Source organism: Pseudophryne corroboree, chromosome 2, assembly GCF_028390025.1.
Source record: "Pseudophryne corroboree isolate aPseCor3 chromosome 2, aPseCor3.hap2, whole genome shotgun sequence".
NCBI lineage: Eukaryota > Metazoa > Chordata > Amphibia > Anura > Myobatrachidae > Pseudophryne > Pseudophryne corroboree.
In genome coordinates, this window is record NC_086445.1 from 488412431 (window position 1) to 488432980 (window position 20550).

General features: G+C 46.3%; 1 protein-coding gene across 1 annotated transcript in view; it reads left to right on the forward strand.

Annotated features, from left to right (window-relative positions):
- PPM1E (protein phosphatase, Mg2+/Mn2+ dependent 1E) overlaps positions 1 to 20550 on the forward strand; it is a 459180-nt gene that overhangs the window by 226349 nt on the left and 212281 nt on the right. Inside the window, exon 2 of the mRNA XM_063953905.1 lies at positions 19229 to 19347. Within this exon, the coding sequence (XP_063809975.1) occupies positions 19229 to 19347 (119 nt within the window). The remainder of the gene's footprint in view (positions 1 to 19228; positions 19348 to 20550) is intronic.

Consider the following 20550-nt stretch of genomic DNA (forward strand, 5'->3'; position numbering starts at 1 on the left):
CTTTTGTCCACATAGTGTATGATGTATATGTGTGTGTGTGTGTGTGTGTGTGTGTGTGTGTGTATGTATGTATATATATATATATGTATATATATTTACTTTATTCTTATTAAATTTTATTTTATCTATCGTCATTGAGCTTGGGCAACAGTTGAAAAGGAGGGATTATCAAAATTCTTTTTTTGTGGGGAAAGTTGTTGGGTCTGATGATCACGATATTTCGGCAACAAATAAAAGGTACATGGAAAAGGAGGTAGTGGAGTAGGAACGTAGCTCTAAATGAGAATCCTCTTCTTCCAAAGCTGACACAGCTGCTTTATACCATTAACGCATTGTTATAATGGGAAAACATTGTTTTGTTATGGAACACTCTACAGTAAATGTTCATTGTCAGTTTTACAACGTTAATATAGTGTCCATTGGCAGTCTCAAATAGTCTTCAAATGTTCTATGTTTAGACAGCAAATAATGTTGCCTTCATAATACCTATTGTAGTTAGAATTTTTAATGTGGACATCCCAGGGAAATAAAGAATAATTATATGTTTGAGCTATATTAATTCTAGGAGAGGTTTCTTTTGTTCTTTTGGGAACATACATTCCCATATTTGAAATATATTGCTGCTTGTGTTATTTTAATGAAGGTCCTTTCACTCTGCTTGTGTCCCTGGCTGTTAATGTATGCATGCCTTGGGCAAGAAGTCATATAGCTCAACCGCTGATATGGGAAATGACTTGTGCTAATGTCACAGTACTGCTTTAGTCTGTGGAAGAAATGACAAAGGCTAGCTAGGATACTCTATCTTTTGCTAAAAGCAAATGTTCAAGCAGTTCTTGAACTGCATACTATTTATGGATCCCAGGGGAAATAAAAAAGAAATAAGAAAGGAAGCAATACATCTCTGAAGGCCCTTTTATTTCATAACCTGTTTGCTGCTAAAAATGGTAACTGAGAAGGTGACAGAAAAGCTGCTAATGACACAGCACATCTAACAATCATTATATATTATATAGAGATGTGTGCCGACCCCTGTGTTTTGGGTTTGTATCTGGTTCTCCCTCTGGATCAGGATCTCCCTCGTTTTTTGGATCTGTATTTGGTTTTGCCAAAACAGTCCTGTGTTTTGGTTTTGGATCTGTATTTTTGAAAAAAAATCATAAAAACATCTAAAATCACATAATTTGGTGCTGTTTTTTGTTCCTACAGTATTATTAACCTTAATAACATTGACCATCTCACAGCTCACAATATTGTTTACCTCGAGTTTAGGCCAAAAGTTTGCACCAAGGTAGCTGGATGACTAAGCTAAGCGACAGCAGTGGGCGGCACAAACATGTGGCACTTAAGCTTCCAACGTGGCACATCTAGGAAACAGAATGGAGCTGCAGTGACAGACAAGGTGGCAATTTAATAGACAATGGAAATGTTTGTCGTCTACACAAGAAGACAGTCAGCAATGCTCCAAACATTGCGTAATGCAGGGAATAGAGGTGCAAGATTGAATTGTCCTTTGGCCCTCCCACCCAACCTTATGTTGTATATGTTAAACAGGACATGCATAGTTTAACAAACCAATCACTTCAATAAGAGGGACTGCCACTTGTGGCTGCAATGACTGGTTTGTTTGGTCCCCCACAAAATGAGCTGCCAATGGGAAGTGAACATTGCTTGCAATGATCTCTATGTACATAAACTGGCTCTACATAGGCAAGATGACATCAGATTTGTGTCCATCGGAAAGAAAGATACAATGTATGACTGAAACCTTGGATCAAGTATGGTCGCTAAAATATAGTGATCTGATTTCAAAAGATGGATGACCCTTGCATCCTGGTGAAGCGAATGAAGGGCTAAATCTACAAGTCCGACATGCTTAGCGGAATCACTTCATTTCAGCTCCTCTTTCAGTTTCTCCAGCTGCTTTTCCATGGGTCTAATAAGAGAAAATACTCAAGCCTTCAGTGTCTGAACTAACTTCACCAGTGGCAACTTCAAAGGGTTTGAGAACCTTGCACAATATGGAAAGTATTCTCAACTGCACTTGAGTAAAGTACATTGTCCCTACTTTGTAATAGGTTGTTGGGTAGCCTTGGATGGCTTTTTGCTGCTCCTTCATCAGCTGAAGCATTTAAAGGGTAGAATTCCACCTAGTTACTACCTCTTACTTCAGCTGATGGCAGGGGAAATTCAACAGTACTTGCAAGTGCTGCAATCTACGACATGCGCTTGCTGAATGTCGAAAATGTCCCAAAATATTTAGGGCCACAGATGGCATCTTCTGCATGCCCCTGTCATTAAAAAAAAAAAATTGCACCACTAAATTAAAGTGTGAGCAAAACGGAACGTGTTGGAATTCACCTAGCTGTAATGCTCTCACAATACTGGTGGCATTGTCCGAAATCACAAATCCCCAGGAGAGTCCAAGTGGGGTAAGCCATTTTACAATGATTTCCCGAAGTTTTTCTAAGAGGTTGACAGCGGTATGCCTCTTAGTGAAACCGGTGATATGCAGAGTAGCTTGCTTCTGAATGAGCTAGTATTGTTAGATGCTGCTGCAGTTGTCGCTGCTGAAGGCAATACACCTACCCAGTGGGTTGTCACCAACATTTAATCTTGCATTTTTCAATGATTACCCTGAGTTTTTCTAAGAGCTTGTTACCGGTATGCCTCTTAATGAAAGTGGTGATATGCAGAGTAGCCTGTCTCTTAATGAGCTGGTATTGATAGATGCTGCTGCTGCTTGTCATGACTAAGGTTTTTGTGAACCCGGTGCTAGCGAAGTCTGCGCGGGCGACTGGAGGACTACACGAATACCACCACTGACCTGGTTTTGGAAGTGTTGTGGACTCGGGGTCTCTTCCGGTGACTGGGAAGAGGAACCGCGGCAGAGATGGCCGAATCCAGGTTCTCCTCATGCAGGATGAGGTCGGCAGACAGGAAGCACGTGTGGGCGCTGAAGGTCTCCTGAAAGACAGAACTGGAAAGGCGCTGATGAATCAGTGAAGAATAACAGGTACAACTGTGCTAAAGGGCACGGGGTGCTTGGGGACACTGAGGTGCTTGGAGACACTGAGGTGCTTGGAGACACAGGTGCTTGGAGACACTGAGGTACTTGGAGACACTGAGGTGCGTAGAGGCACTGAGGTGCGTAGAGGCACTGAGGTGCGTAGAGGCACTGAGGTGCGTAGAGGCACTGAGGTGCGTAGAGGCACTGAGGTACTTGGAGACACTGAGGTACTTGGAGACACTGAGGTACTTGGAGACACTGAGGTACGTAGAGGCACTGAGGTGCGTAGAGGCACAGGTGCGTGAAGACACTGGGGTGCGTAGAGACACTGGAGTGCGTAGAGACACTGGGGTGCTGAGGCACGGAGGCACGGAGGTGCTGGAAGCACGGAGGCACGGAGGTGCTGAGGCACGGAGGTGCTGAGGCACGGAGATGCTGAGTCACGGAGATGCTGGAAGCACGGAGGCACGGAGGTGCTGGAAGCACGGAGGTACTGAGGCACGGAGGTCCTGAGGCACGGAGGTACTGAGGTGCTGAGGCACGGAGATGCTGAGTCACGGAGGTGCTGGAAGCACGGAGGCACGGAGGTGTTGGAAGCACGGAAGTACTGAGCTCTGGAGATCCCAACTACAACAGTAGTAAAACTGAAACACGACAGCTGTGGTTTTCAGTGGAGAACATGGAATTCAGTACTGTGCCTTTAAGACGAAACATTGCAGCTGTGCCTTTACATTGAGACTCAGGGAAATGGTGAAATCAAATGGCAACACACAAGTAACCATACAGGAACAAGGGAACAGAGTTTCCACAGGAACTTAGGTACAATGGTTACCTTAAGGGAGCTCAGCATAAAGACTCTCACAAGGCTGTATGTGACACGAGGAACTGGCCCAGATTCCAACTCAGCCTCCTGATTTATACTTCCTGGTCCTTGATGATTGGTGGGCAGGATTAGGTGATGTCACTGTCATGTGACTACTCTAGCCAAGGCTGTGATGTAGAATGAGGCCTAGCAGGCCAAGAGAACACTGAAGCCTGGACTTCTGCAAAACACAGGATGCTTGCTTTTAGATTACTGAATTCAGCCTCACACAGGAGATCACCACAGGTGGAGCTGATTACCTCTCAGGCAGAGAACTCAGGAAACTCAGTGCTGACAAGCTGTTTAACTCCGTGAGTGAAAAGACACAGGATCCAGGACAGAAAGCAGGGGTAAGTCACCAAATATGAGAATTACAGTCAAGATTGTGACAGTATCCCCCTCTTCGAGGGTGGACTCCGGACACCCATCTAATCTTAGGGGAACTTGAGAAATTCATACAGAAGAATTTAGGACCTTCGTTGATGCCTCTTCTTCTTATGGGAACGTTTGGTTTTGACCAAGGACCGCGGGATCTCCTGTAAAGAAAAACCTTCCTTAGAAAACATGGGGGCTCCCAAGAAAGGAGTAGCATCATGGACTGGATCAAATTCAGAGTCTGAGTCCAAGTCTAATGGAAGATATGAATCTCCCATAGATACACAGTTTGCAGATGAAAATGAGGTGCACTGGAGATTTAAATTCTCTGGGCTAGGAGAGACTCCAACATGAGCAATTTTAATGGTCGGATTCTTACTGAAGGAGATTCTTAGATTATCCCTGGGAGGACAGCACAAACTTCCTTCTGCATTCCCTTTAGAGCCTGATTTCTTTACCGAGTCAGATTCCATAGGTTTAGGACCAAATTCTTTAACCACAGCATTACTAAAATTCTGTAAGTCATGGAACACAGGATCATTACTCTCAAAAAGCATGTTGGCCCACTCCAAAGCTCTTCCTCTGAATGCCAGGAACAGATATCGAGTAACGTTGGAAGGAGTTACTGCACCTGAAGGATCAGACTCCATCCGAGACAGAAATTGTTCAACCAAAGCGGCATATTGCAGTAAATCTCCATCGAAGTAAATAGGTGGTAAACCATCAGACGAAAGCTTAGAGGCTGAAACTGGAGAAATCTTTGACTGGACGAGTAGGACTGGATTGGATCCGGGGATGCTTGAATTGGCTGGAACCAAAGGAGACTGACCAGGCTGGTCCTGGAGTAACACTGGACCGGCTGGAACCGGAACGAACTGACCAGGCGGAGCCTGGAGTATTGCTGGACCGGCTGGAACCGGAACGGACTGGCCAAGCTGGGCCTGGAGTATTGCTGGACCGGCTGGAACCGGGACGGACTGACCAGGCTGGGCCTGGAGTATTGCTGGACCGGCTGGAACCGGGACGGACTGAGTCCTTTCTTCACGGGGCTGAACCAAGGCAGGAGCCCCCACTTCACGGGGCTGGGCTGAGGCAAGAGCCCCCACTTCACGGGGCTGGGCTGAGGCAAGAGCCCCCACTTCACGGGGCTGGGCTGCGCTCTGAAGGCTCTCTGGCTGGGCAGCGCTCTGAAGGCTCTCTGGCTGGGCAGCGCTCTGAAGGCTCTCTGGCTGGGCAGCGCTCTGAAGGCTCTCTGGCTGGGCAGCGCTCTGAAGGCTCTCTGGCTGGGCAGCGCTCTGAAGGCTCTCTGGCTGGGCAGCGCTCTGAAGGCTCTCTGGCTGGGCAGCGCTCTGAAGGCTCTCTGGCTGGGCAGCACTCTGTAGACCCTCTGGCTGGGCAGCACTCTGTAGACCCTCTGGCTGGGCAGCACTCTGTAGACCCTCTGGCTGGGCAGCACTCTGTAGACCCTCTGGCTCTGGACCCTCGGATCCCCTTCCTGGGGCTGTACCCTCGGAACCCCCTCCTGGGGCTGGACCCTCTGAAGAACCCCCTCCTGGGGCTGGACGCTCTGAACCCCTCACTGGGGCTGGACGCTCTGAACCCCTCACTGGGGCTGGACGCTCTGAACCCCTCACTGGGGCTGGACGCTCTGAAGAACCCCTTCTTGGGGCTGGACGCTCTGAAGAACCCCTTCTTGGGGCTGGACACTCTGAAGAACCCCTTCTTGGGGCTGGACACTCTGAAGACGCCCCCCCTGGGGCTGAAGACACGGATGCCCCCCCTGGGGCTGGACACTTTGAAGACGCCCCTCCTGGGGCTGGACACTTTGAAGACGCCCCTCCTGGGGCTAGACACTCTGAAGACGCCCCTCCTGGGGCTAGACACTCTGAAGACGCCCCTCCTGGGGCTAGACACTCTGAAGACGCCCCTCCTGGGGCTGGACACTTTGAAGACGCCCCTCCTGGGGCTGGACACTCTGAAGACGCCCCTCCTGGGGCTGGACACTCTGAAGACGCCCCTCCTGGGGCTGGACACTCTGAAGACGCCCCTCCTGGGGCTGGACACTCTGAAGACGCCCCTCCTGGGGCTGAAGACACGGACGCCCCCCCTGGGGCTGGACACTCTGACTCCTCTGTGACTCTAAATGGCTTGAATATTCTTCTCTGGACACCCAACTTGGGATAAGGTCTTTTAATCACCGGACCCCAGTCATAAATTTGAGTCTCTTTCCGAGTAGCCATCTTGATACCCCCGTCAGCAGTAGCAGGATCGGCTACTGTGGATGACTTGTAGACATGAGCACTGTGATACTGCGATTTGTCACCATTCCCTGGCTTGCGAAGAATGCAGTCTTTAACAAAATGACCGGAATTTCCACAGTAAAGACAGAGGTGTAGCTCCCTACGCCGCTGACGTTCAGCTTCAGAGAGCTTGGGCCGTGGATAGCTCTGATGAACAACTTTTCCTTGCACAGAGGAAGAGACTCTATTAACTGGTTGGGACAAAACAGGATCAACAACGTTGGTAGTATTCCTGAGGAGATCAGGCATTACAGAGAGAATACTAGGCAAAAGTTCTTGTAACTGTAATAACATCTGGTAGAATATCTGCAGTTGGTCAGGAGTCTTAGAGCAGAAGGTCAGAGAATCTCTGGAGAAAGAATTCCGCTGCAGACACTGTGCCAATTGATGCTGAGTCGACTCCAGACCTTCCAAGCGTCCTGCAATATTGCTTAGGAGGTCCTGCGTCAGACAAACACTTTCGGCCGGGTCCATGGGGCCAGTTCCTACTGTCATGACTAAGGTTTTTGTGAACCCGGTGCTAGCGAAGTCTGCGCGGGCGACTGGAGGACTACACGAATACCACCACTGACCTGGTTTTGGAAGTGTTGTGGACTCGGGGTCTCTTCCGGTGACTGGGAAGAGGAACCGCGGCAGAGATGGCCGAATCCAGGTTCTCCTCATGCAGGATGAGGTCGGCAGACAGGAAGCACGTGTGGGCGCTGAAGGTCTCCTGAAAGACAGAACTGGAAAGGCGCTGATGAATCAGTGAAGAATAACAGGTACAACTGTGCTAAAGGGCACGGGGTGCTTGGGGACACTGAGGTGCTTGGAGACACTGAGGTGCTTGGAGACACTGAGGTACTTGGAGACACTGAGGTACTTGGAGACACTGAGGTGCGTAGAGGCACTGAGGTGCGTAGAGGCACTGAGGTGCGTAGAGGCACTGAGGTACTTGGAGACACTGAGGTACTTGGAGACACTGAGGTACGTAGAGGCACTGAGGTGCGTAGAGGCACTGAGGTGCGTAGAGGCACTGAGGTGCGTAGAGGCACTGAGGTGCGTAGAGGCACTGAGGTGCGTAGAGACACTGGGGTGCGTAGAGACACTGGAGTGCGTAGAGACACTGGGGTGCTGAGGCACGGAGGCACGGAGGTGCTGGAAGCACGGAGGTACTGAGGCACGGAGGTGCTGAGGCACGGAGGCACGGAGGTGCTGAGGCACGGAGATGCTGAGTCACGGAGATGCTGGAAGCACGGAGGCACGGAGGTGCTGGAAGCACGGAGGTACTGAGGCACGGAGGCACGGAGGTCCTGAGGCACGGAGGTACTGAGGTGCTGAGGCACGGAGATGCTGAGTCACGGAGGTGCTGGAAGCACGGAGGCACGGAGGTGTTGGAAGCACGGAAGTACTGAGCTCTGGAGATCCCAACTACAACAGTAGTAAAACTGAAACACGACAGCTGTGGTTTTCAGTGGAGAACATGGAATTCAGTACTGTGCCTTTAAGACGAAACATTGCAGCTGTGCCTTTACATTGAGACTCAGGGAAATGGTGAAATCAAATGGCAACACACAAGTAACCATACAGGAACAAGGGAACAGAGTTTCCACAGGAACTTAGGTACAATGGTTACCTTAAGGGAGCTCAGCATAAAGACTCTCACAAGGCTGTATGTGACACGAGGAACTGGCCCAGATTCCAACTCAGCCTCCTGATTTATACTTCCTGGTCCTTGATGATTGGTGGGCAGGATTAGGTGATGTCACTGTCATGTGACTACTCTAGCCAAGGCTGTGATGTAGAATGAGGCCTAGCAGGCCAAGAGAACACTGAAGCCTGGACTTCTGCAAAACACAGGATGCTTGCTTTTAGATTACTGAATTCAGCCTCACACAGGAGATCACCACAGGTGGAGCTGATTACCTCTCAGGCAGAGAACTCAGGAAACTCAGTGCTGACAAGCTGTTTAACTCCGTGAGTGAAAAGACACAGGATCCAGGACAGAAAGCAGGGGTAAGTCACCAAATATGAGAATTACAGTCAAGATTGTGACACTGCTTTTGGTGATGCTGAAGGCAGTACAATGCACCTACCCAGCGGGCTGTCAAAGTCATGTAATCTCTAGTTTGCCCTGTTCCGCTTGTCCACATATCTGTGGTTAAGTGGACAGTGGATACAATGGCATTTCTGGAGACACTATTTTTTTCTTAACGTTCTTGTACATACTAGGAATTGCTTTTCTAGTGAAGTGGAATCGAGATGGAATTTGGTAGTGGGGACACAGGACCTCAATTAACTGTCTAAAACTTACTGCAATAATTGTGGAAACTGGATGCACATTTAATACCAGCATTGCTGCTATGGCGTCAATAGCCCACTACGTGACTGTTGTCATACTTGCTCCCTCTTGCAAAGGATTGTTTAACAGTCAATTGTTTTGTTAAACTACTACAATTAGTCTTCCTTGTCCCCTTCTGGGATGAAGATTCATTCACAGCAGCAACAACAGGCGTAGCACTCAAGGATCCTTCTGGGGAAGCCCTGATAGGAGAGGAGTCAGTAATGCTTATGAAATTGGATGCATGGCTACTTCCGATCATGATTGAGTTTATTGACGATGAAGGTGTTGGTAGTGGAGATTGCAGGTGCTTGTCTCTAACAGAGAAGGGAGCTAGTTGATGCTGGACTGGTTGTTACGTTTTTTTGCCAAATTTTTGAATTTTTAAAAAACTTTTGATGAGTGTGCTGCAAGTGATGTTACAGGGAGGAGGTTCCTAGATGGTTAAGGTCCCTACTTCTACTTACTATGGCTTTACAAAGGCTACAGATGGCTTGACACCTCTTGTCTGGATTTGGGTAGAAATAATTACACACAGAAGTGGTAGATTTTTTTTGTCTTTTGCCCAGGCATGACAATGGGCTTTTTCATATCATGGGCAAAAACCGTTTCTACTGGTGCCTGATATACACAAACAACATCCTTATTAGTGCCAGCTACACAAAAATTCTCACCCTCGTGCACTTCCCCAGAAGCATCCTCCATTTTTATGTCAGCATGTTGACTTGTGCTGTTCAACCCCACATTTTCAAAGGGCGCACAAGTGGTGGAAGGAGCTTCTTTGAGAAAAGTATTGGAAAGGTCAGGCTCACACATGGCACCTGCGGACAGACTTAGACCCTCCTCAGGGATTTGTGATGTTTCTGAGCACACAGTTCCTGTTCCTTAGTTTCATTTTTTTGGCACTTCTACAGAGAAGGGCTTACATTATCATAAGAGGCAGAACCACCAGTCATAAATAAAGGCCAAGGCCTAAGCTTCTCCTTGCCACTTTGTGTGGTAAATGGCATATTGCCAATTTTATGTTTCTCTGCACATATGGAGCCACGCTAGTCATGGCTCCGTCTGTGACTAGGCATGCCCTATTGCCGAGAGCGTCTCCATCTGGGTGCCCACGACAGAGACGCGCCCCATTATCTTGAATGGAGAGCGTCTCCGTCCGCGCACCTGGACAGAGACGCTCAGAATGGGAGCGTCTCTGTGCACTCCCGGCGTGACTAGGCGGACGGATCGCCTAGTCACGTCGTGAGTGCACGCCTACGATGGAGCCACCTCAGATGAGCGCGGCTCCATCTGTAGCTAACTTTATTTTTGATAGTTTTATCTTTACCACTGTAAAATAATGTTGCTTCTTTGATCCTACATGCCCTGACTTAAGCCTTTTATCGGCCTTAGTAGATGGCATTGACGGACTTGCATCGTCATGACTTGTTGCAGCACTAGCATGTGTTTCCTGCTCTCCTCTCAATTGTTCATCCCCCATATCTATCAACAAACTCGAATGAAGTGGGGTACAGCACACACCACAATTTGTACAAAAAATGTACCACCTACAGTGTCAAACAATATGTGTATGAGTCAGAAATAATAATCTAACACTGCAGTTTTCTTTCACCTACAGTCTCACACAATACATGTATGTCAGAATATATATTACACTGCAGTTCAGTTCCACCTATAGTGTCAAACAATATGTGTATGTTACACTGTGGTCTGACCGGCAGTGTCACAGAAAAATAATAGTATAGTACACTGGGGTATAGCACAAAATAAATGTATCTTTTTTTTTCTACAATACTATTTGTGGCTTTATTTTTTTAGATTGACAGAGCACCCCTGGATGGACAATGAGGCACCCCTGGGGACGGACCACCTACAGTGTAACACAATACGTGTATGAGACACTGCTATCTGACCAGCAGTGTCACAGAAAAATAATAGTATAGTACACTGGGGTATAGCACAAAAATAAATATATAAATATACACAATTCTATTTGTGGCTGTAATTTTTATTTGCACTGGGGTTGCAACCTTAGTTGAAAGAGCACCCCTGGATGGACAACGCAGCACCCTGGGGACGGACCACCTACAATGTCACACTATACGTGTATGATACACTGTGGTCTGACCGGCACTATCACAGAAGAATAATAATAGTATAGTATACTGGGGTAAAACACCAAAAAATAAATTCTATGGTTGTTTTTTTTAACTAGAAATGTAGCTTTTTTTATTTTAAACTGGGGCAGAGCACCCCTAGATTGACCGAGCACCACTGGAGAACACAGCACCTCTTTATGAACGGAAAGAGTACCCCTGGAGGACACAGCACCCCTTTAAGGATGGAGGGAGTACCAGTAGTACCTCTGGATGGACAACACAGCACCATGGGGGTCATTCCAAGTTGATCGTAGCTATGATCATCTTCCCTGAGATGCGGGGGGACGCCCAGCATGTCAGTCCGGCCCCCCCTGCACAAATGCAAAAGCATCGCACAGCGGCGATGCTTTTGTATTTGTGGAGTAACTCCCGGCCAGCGCAGCTCCTGCGGCTGGCCGGGAGTTACTCGCTGCTGCCACTGGCCGCAGCGGCTGCGTGAGACGTCACACAGCAGCCGCGGCCCGCCCCCCCCCCAATGGTCCAGCCACGCCCTAAACGGTGGCTTAACGCAGCCGTCCAGCTCCCTCCCGCCCTGCGACCGCCTCTGCCTGTCAATCAGGCAGAGGCAATCCCTACTGAACGACGGCCTTAGGCCGTCCGGCATGCGCCGGCGCACTGCGGCGCCGGCGCAATTCCGACCTGATCTCTGCGCTGCAATAAACTGCAGTGAGCGATTGGATCGGAATGACCTCCCATGTACAGACACTGCACGGACATGTCCGTTCAATACAAGCTCCTTAGCCAGAGTGAAGATGGTGCGATCACCGGGGCCTATTAAAGAATCCAAAACCCGTGAGAATCCGACAGTGGGAGGATGACGTTTTGCCTCATTTTGGGATCCTAGTCCGTCGGGAAACCCAAAGCCGGGCTCTGATCTTGGCTCGAATCGTGACATTTTGATGAAATTCTTGTATGAAGACAGAGAGTTAGTTTAATCGCTTATATTTTTCTGCAAAGTAGTATCATTCCGTTCTATTTAAGATATAAAAAAATGCAAATGACATGGTATGTTTACATAAAGGTATGCATAGTTTTAGCACTTGTGTGATGCACAAAGCTACTATCGTTATCTTGGAGATATCGTTCTCAGAATGCTTTGCCATCTAGTAATTATCTGACAAATCATTGTGTTATTTGTAGTTTCGGAAGATGGAGAGTTACAATTAATTCCTCTTTTAGGACTGCATAATGAGATGAATATAAGCAGTAAGTGTATTGAGTGTTATTTTAATGTATACAGTACATCTAGTACCTGCCCATCAGAAATAAAGAAAATGCATGCTTATTTTTAACTGTTTATTGTCTTAATGAAAAAGCAAGAAAAATCTTAAAGTACTTTATAGCTATTCATATTTGCTTTATTTTGCTCCACAGTATTTTCCCATTTAAGTTCTATAGCAAGTGACAGCAGTCAAACTCCTGGGATGAGGCACACTTACTGTATAAATAAAATATAATTTTTAGTTCAAATATAACTTTTATTCAAATACTCAATAAAATGACATAATGCATCTTATGTAATTGTGTAGAGGGGTACACAAGCTACAGGGCATTCTCAGCAGGAAACATGGTTAGTTCTGATGAGGATCATATAGAATAGTCACTGTAAAGGGTAGGTTTGTGGTTAGGCAGCGGTTAGGGTTAGAACTCTAACACGGCAAAAAACGCTATGTTGTGGACATTATGAACATGTCAAGATGTCACAATTTATTTTATCAAAATATTCTTAGTGAGTTGGACAGAAATCAACAAATGTGAGAATTATTCTCGAAATACTTGTGCTGCCTGTCTTAAGGCACACAGTGATTGACTTCTTACAAAATAATTGACAGTGTTTTAGGCTTGTTTTGTTCTATTTGCCCTATCACACCTAATTCAGGTATATATGACAGGTCTTTTCCTGGAATTAACAATGTAAAATGATTTTACTTCAGGGTTTCAGTCACTGTTTTTCAGACTGAAAGTACCCCTGCACACAACTACTGTACATAAAACACTACTAATATCATTTTATTAAGTGTATAGCGGAAAAACAAAAAAATTATTTATAAATGTGCCCCAACCCAGGAGTTTTTCTTTTTTTGCTTCTTTGCAAAGCTTTTGTTTATTAATATCACTCATTGAGAGTACCACCACCTGGCTTATTTAAATATATTCTCTGGTATTCCGATTGTTTGATATCCATTTAGTGCTTTTTGTGTGGAATTGACATATTTTGCTAGTGGCTAGAGAGGGTAATTCTGAGTTGATCGCAGCAGCAATTTTGTTAGCAGTTGGGCAAAACCATGGTGGTCATTCCGAGTTGTTCACTCGTTGCCGATTTTCGCTATATTGCGATTAGTCGCTTACTGCGCATGCGCAAGGTTCGCAGAGCGCATGCGGTTAGTTATTTTACACAAAAGTTAGGTATTTTAATCACAGCATAACGAGGATTTTTCATCGTTCTGGTGATCGTAGTGTGATTGACAGGAAGTGGGTGTTTCTGGGCGGAAACTGGCCGTTTTCTGGGCGTGTGTGGAAAAAACGCTGGCGTTTATGGGGAAAAACGCGGGAGTGTCTGAAGAAACGGGGGAGTGTCTGGGCGAACGCTGGGTGTGTTTGTGACGTCAAACCAGGAACGAAACTGACTGAACTGATCGCAATGGCTGAGTAAGTCTCGAGCTACTCAGAAACTGCTAAGAAATTTCTATTCGCAATTCTGCGAATCTTTCGTTCGCAATTCTGCTAAGCTAAGATACACTCCCAGAGGGCGGCGGCTTAGCGTGTGCAATGCTGCTGAAAGCAGCTAGCGAGCGAACAACTCGGAATGAGGGCCAATGTGCACTGCAGGTGGGGCAAATATAACATTTGTAGAGAGAGTTAGATTTGGGTGGGTTATTTTGTTTCTGTGCAGGGTAAATACTGGCTGCTTTATTTTTACACTGCAACTTAGATTTCAGTTTGAACACACCCCACCCAAATCTAACTCTCTCTGCACATGTTATATCTGCCACACCTGCAGTGCAAATGGTTTTGCCCAACTGCTAACAAATTTGCTGCTGCGATCAACTCAGAATTACCCCAGAATGCAATATTTTAGTAAAGGAACAGAAACTATCATATCCTGTCTCTTAGGGAATATTATGTGATTATGGCAGAAACATAAGGAGAACTTTTTGTAGAAAAGACAAAATGGTTTATTACAAGAAAATAGACCAATGGATAGGTAGGTGGTGAAACTGAAACCGCAGCGAATCCTTCACATGGGCCCTCATTCCAAGTTGTTCGCTCGCAAGCTGCTTTTAGCAGCATTGCACACGCTAAGCCGCCGCCCTCTGGGAGTGTATCTTAGCTTAGCAGAATTGCGAACGAAAGATTCGCAAAATTGTGAATAGAAATTTCTTAGCAGTTTCTGAGTAGCTCGAGACTTACTCAGCCATTGCGATCAGTTCAGTCAGCTGCGTTCCTGGTTTGACGTCACAAACACACCCAGCGTTCGCCCAGACACGCCCCCGTTTCTCCAGCCACTCCCACGTTTTTCCCAGAAACGGTAGCGTTTTTTCACACACACCCATAAAACGGCCAGTTTCTGCCCAGAAACACCCACTTCCTGTCAATCACACTACGATCACCAGAACGAAGAAAAAACCTTGTAATGCCGTGAGTAAAATTCCTAACTGCATAGCAAATTTACTTGGCGCAGTCGCAGTGCGAACATTGCGCATGCACAATTAACGGAAAATCGCTGCGATGCGAAGAAAATTACAGAGCGAACAACTCGGAACGACCACCATTATTGTGTGTTTTGTACAGGACGTCTCTAAATTGCATACAACGTGTTATATACATTTGTGTATAGCAACATGACAGTATTCAGAGATCTGATTAACAAAGACTGAGTATTATATATTAGTCTTTGTAAAATGTACATTTACATCCAAGGTCGGACTGGCCCACAGGGGTACAGGGGAAACCCCCGGTGGGCACTACTACCTGGGCCCCCACCTCTTCCTCTAGGGATCAGGTTCCAGACTGTGCACTTGAATTATACATTATGCATATGTTCCATTATAATGCACAGGACTATGGTGTATTTTCTATCATGCATTGCTGTTATTAATCTGCTACATTATCATGCATGCACTGGCAATATTGACTGTACAGTATATATATCAAAGGCCCCAGCCCATGCAGTCTCTAATGGCTATGTAAACCAATGTGGTGGCTGGCCACACCCTTATGCATGGGCCCCTACCACTGCTTTTCCCCGGTAGGCCCTTCATGCCCCAGACCGACACTGTGTGTATCAGTGCGTACAATGCTCCTTCTGACAGTGATAGTTTATTAGCAGGGGAAAGTATCACTATTGTATGTATGTATGTATGTATGTATGTATGTATGTATGTATAAAACATCATGTGTGTGTGTGTGTGTGTGTGTGTATGTGTATGTGTGTATATATATATATATATATATATATATATATATATATATAGTGGCGGAACTAGCGAGCGGTGGGCCCAGGTGCGACAAAATGCTTTGGGGCACCCCCCCCCATCCCATCCAAGTCCACCCCCTCACCCCTGGAGAGGATCTGGTGAGGGGGACCTGCTCAGGGCCAGAGAAATGGATACCTAGCAACAGTGCCGTAACTAGACATTTTAGCACTGTGTGCAAGAAACTGCATCGGAGCCCCACCCCTGCATGCAAAACAGGGGCAGTGCGCGTCGTAGGCGCGCGCAAAAATACATAGTGGCGTGGCTTCGTGGGGAAGGGGTGTGGCCACAAAATAATACCAATTCATAAAACGGTGCACAGTAATCTCCATTATTCAAATTACGCCGCACAGTAGCGCCACTACACCAGGTAGAGACCCTTTTACACCTTACGGCGGACAATTCCTCTTTTTACACATTACGGCAGACAGCGTCCCCTTTTTACACATTATGGCAGACAGTGTCCCCCTTTTTACACATAACGGCAGACATCATGCCCTTTTTACACATAGCGGCAGACAGCGTGCACTTTTTACACATAACGGCAGACAGCGTGCCCTTTTTACACATAACGGCAGACAGCGTCACCTTTTTACACATAACGGCAGACAGCGTGCCCTTGTTACACATAGCGGCAGACAGCGGACACTTTTTACACATAACGGCAGACAGCGTCCCCTTTTTACACATTACGGCAGATAACGTCCCCCTTTTACACATTACAGCAGAGAGCGTCCCCTTTTTACACATTACAGCAGAGAACGTCCCCCTTTTTACACATTACGTCAGACAGCGTGCACTTTTTACACATAACGGCAGACAGCGTGCCACTGTTACACATAGCGGCAGACAGCGTACACTTTTTACACATAACGGCAGACAGCGTGCCCTTGTTAAACATAGCGGCAGACAGCGTACACTTTTTACACATAACGGCAGACAGCGTGCCCTTTTTACACATAACGGCAGACAGCGTCCCCTTTTTACACATTACGGCAGACAGCGTCCCCCTTTTTACACATTACGGCAGGCAGATTCCCCCTTTTTACACATTGCGGCAGGCAGCTTCCCCCTTTTTACACATTACGGCAGGCAGCTTCCCCCTTTTTACACATTACGGCAGGCAGATTCCCCCTTTTTACACATTGCGGCAGGCAGATTCCCCCTTTTTACACATTGCGGCAAGCAGATTCCCCATTTTTACACATTGCGGCAGGCAGATTCCCCCTTTTTACACATTGCGGCAGGCAGATTCCCCCTTTTTACACATTGCGGCAGGCAGATTCCCCCTTTTTACACATTGCGGCAGGCAGATTCCCCCTTTTTACACATTGCGGCAGGCAGATTCCCCCTTTTTACACATTGCGACAGACAGTCCCAAGAAAGACAGAAAGAAAGACAGAAAGAAAGAAAGAAGAATTATACTTACCCTCTCCGCTGGCTCAGGCTCCTCGGTGCAGCTTCTGACGATTCCCGGGCAGGATAGAAGGCGGAAGAGGGAGGTGGAGGAGGGAGCCGCAGCAGCGCTGTGTTATTGGTTGAGGCGCTGCTGCTGCTGCCCCTCTGCTTCAATATAGGAAGACAGCCTATAGTGAAGCAGAGGGGCAGCAGCAGCAGCGCCTCAACCAGTAGCAAAGCGCTGCTGCGGCTCACTCTTCCTCCTTCTCCCCCGTGCCGCTGCAGTGCGCTCCTCTCCGGGCGGCTGTGTGCTGCGGGCAGCGGTTGCCCGCAGCACACAGCGGCATGTAATGAGTCCGTTTGACTCATTACATGCTTTGGGCCCCTGGACAGAGGCGGGCCCCAGTGCAACGCACTGGTTGCACTGGCGGTAGTTCAGCCTCTGTGTGTATATATATATATATATATATATATATATATATATATATATGTGTGTGTGTGTGTGTGTGTGCCATGTATGTATGTGTGTGTGTGTGTGTGTGTGTGTGTGTATATATATATAATATGTGTGTGTGTGTCTGTATGTACAGTATGTATTTGTTTTTTTATTTATTTATTTATTTCAAAAATAACTACATTGCACTGAACCAGTACTACTGCCACCAGTAGTGTATACTGTATGTTGTGTCTACATCTGCTAATGTAGACTAGTTATTTGCACAAGTAAGTATAATACACAGGCTAACTCAGAAATTTTTCATTTGGATTTTCTGATGAAGAGGGGGTCTGGACTGCACACCCTGGCTTCTTATAATGGGATGTGCTACCTTGCTGGGACTTTGTACTACAATGTAGGAAAAAGGGTGCAGGTGTTCCATACACCATTAACATTATAACAACCATAATTTTCGAGGCTCTTGGCATATATTGGCCAGTATATGAGCCTGCCAACCTTCTTCACGGTGACCTCGTCGGACAGGTTCCTAACACTATAGGGGTTCACCTCTGGGGCGCAGAGCACCCCCAAACTACCCCAGCCATAACACCCCAGGGCATCACACAGAAAAGGGATAGAAGTGAGAGATCAGTGCTAGGCAAATGAAAGAGGCTGCTGGGTGTTAAAGAAGAAAAGAATAAAGGAAGACAGCAGTAAGGTGTCAGATTGTGAGAAAGTGAGGTTAGCTGATCAGTGTTACAAGTGTAAAAGATATGTGAAAAATGCAACATAAATATAAAACAAACACAAGGTGATATAAGCGTTAAAAATAAATGTAAGGTGGTGATGCCCCAAAGTGGTACAGCCAGAGCAATCTAGGGAGCTCCACGGCCCAAAAGTTCACCCCCAAACTGACTTTGTATATAATTGAAAGGATCATACCTATGCCTTTTGTGCAGTCAGCATGTGCTGGTTCCCTGTTTAAAAGCCTGAGAGGCAGTGGGTGGGGTGCTAATCCAGAAATAAGGGTGTCCCAAGCACTCAGGTATGTATACACACACATAATATAGACTATATATTGGAGAGGGGGGTGGCCTGGACTGCACCCTGGCTTCTTATAATGGGATGTGCTACCTTGCTGGGACTTAGTACTACAATACAGTATAGGAAAAAGGGTGCAGGTGCACCATACACCATTCATTTTAATGGTGTATGGTGCACCTGCACCCTTTTTCCTATATTGTTTTCTGATGAAGGCATATACTGTACTTAGAGGGAAATGTAATAGTATGTGAATTGCTGGCTGTGCAGGACTTGCATGTATTTTTAAAACGGCAGTCATTTACATGGCAAAACCAACCTGGTTTTGCCATATAAATGATTGCTGCTTTAAAAATATGGGCAGACTCCCACAAAGTCACAGTTTGCAACTTGCAGGCTATTAAATTTTGCAACTACTGCTCGCCAATTATTGTGACCGCTTTTTAATGCATAAACCAACAAAGTCGCTAGAGGAATATAAATCCATAGTATGGCACCCTACAAATGCTGCAAAATCAAGATAATGATAGGCCAACAGCCAAGTGTGATTTCATGGCAATGAGACAGATGCTTCACTATTAGATTTGCATACCGATATTCGGGAATGATGTGATTCTTACTGCTTGTGGCGAAATGTGGTTTCTTTGTGCACAGGAAGAGAGATGAGGAGAGTCAGAAATAGAAACCATAACTCAATCTGCTATTAGGAGTCAAGTAGCCTGCTAACCTGTAATATAATTTGTTATGGAGCATAACTGTGAAATTGTATTTTTACCAGTACTCCTTTGCCCTCTAGTTCCAGGAACTGTTAGGACTGTTTGACTTATGTCTCCTTCTGTCTTCTCTCCTTAGTAATTGCCCATCTTTCCTGGCTGCGGGTTTGGCAAGGGCAACAGCCGATGAGATACTGCAGAGTGACCTGTCAGCATACCATGTACCAAAACATGTGGATGGCACAGAGGGAATCTTACGTAAGTCATTGCTTATCACTAGCAAACAGAGGATTAGTAATGCTTTATTTTGCCCCCCCAAAAAATGTACCTGTTGCAGAACTGTTCTCTGTTGTATTAAGCATATGTTTACTCAAGCGCAAGTCTTGCAGTGCAGCTGCGCATGCGGCAAATGACCATCGGGCATGCACAGTGGTAGGATCCGTCCTGAGCCTAACAAGTATTCATCATGATCCTCACAGCACAATTCACAACATTTATTATTTTTAAATGAATGTTAATATGATGTCATTAGCTGACCATTTGCAGTGTAGTCTGCAGCTCCAATATGTCAACTGTGTTGAGGGAGAAGCTGGGCAGAGGAGGAGCAGTCAAGATACATGGGAGGGATCTGAAATGATCCCTCCTCCCTCAATTTCCCTAACAAGTGTCTTTTGGAAAAAGCTGGCAAATAGACTCTGGCACAGCACAACAGTCTACTTGCTTGAAGGGGAGCCAGATGGAGACTGTGCATGGGCCTCCTCCTCTTTTAATACGCCCCTGACAGTATATATAGATATATCAGTGAAAACACAAATCCTACGTTCTCTGTATGTACATGATAGACAGTGTTAAGCAAAATAAGGATGCCTCTTTGAGACATCCTTATTTTTGTGCCAGCAGCCTCAGTGCTGCCCCCTTATTTGCCGACGCCCTAAGGCAGCTGCCTAATAGTAGCGCTGGCAGTGCCCTTCCCTGCACATTTGGAAGAAAGCCTCTGTTAACATCATCTGAAAATGGCATTCCCTAAGTAGTGCTTCTTCTGAAAAGAATTCACAATAAGAGCTTGATAAGTTGCAAATGGCCACATTTTCCACTAGATATAGCAAATATGATAACAGTACAGAGGCCCGAGGGGCTGTGGTTCTTTAGTCGAGGAGGAGATATTGTACTTCACCGATGGTCCTCAGTCAATTAATATGGATTTGTGTACTTGCTAATGTTAAAGGTATATATTTGATTTCTCAATCCAGTTGTAGTATTATAGAAAGTTAAAAGTGGAGTTTTTTTTGCTAACCTTTGAATATGTCAATTGGAACACTGTGCGGCTAATATCAACATAATAGGAAAAACAGAAGCACGGACCTCAACAGGGAAGACAATGGGCGGGATGTACTAAAGGTAAAATGCGGTAAAACCCCATTTTCAGAGGTTTCAGCGCATTTTCACCCAGCCGCCGGGTTT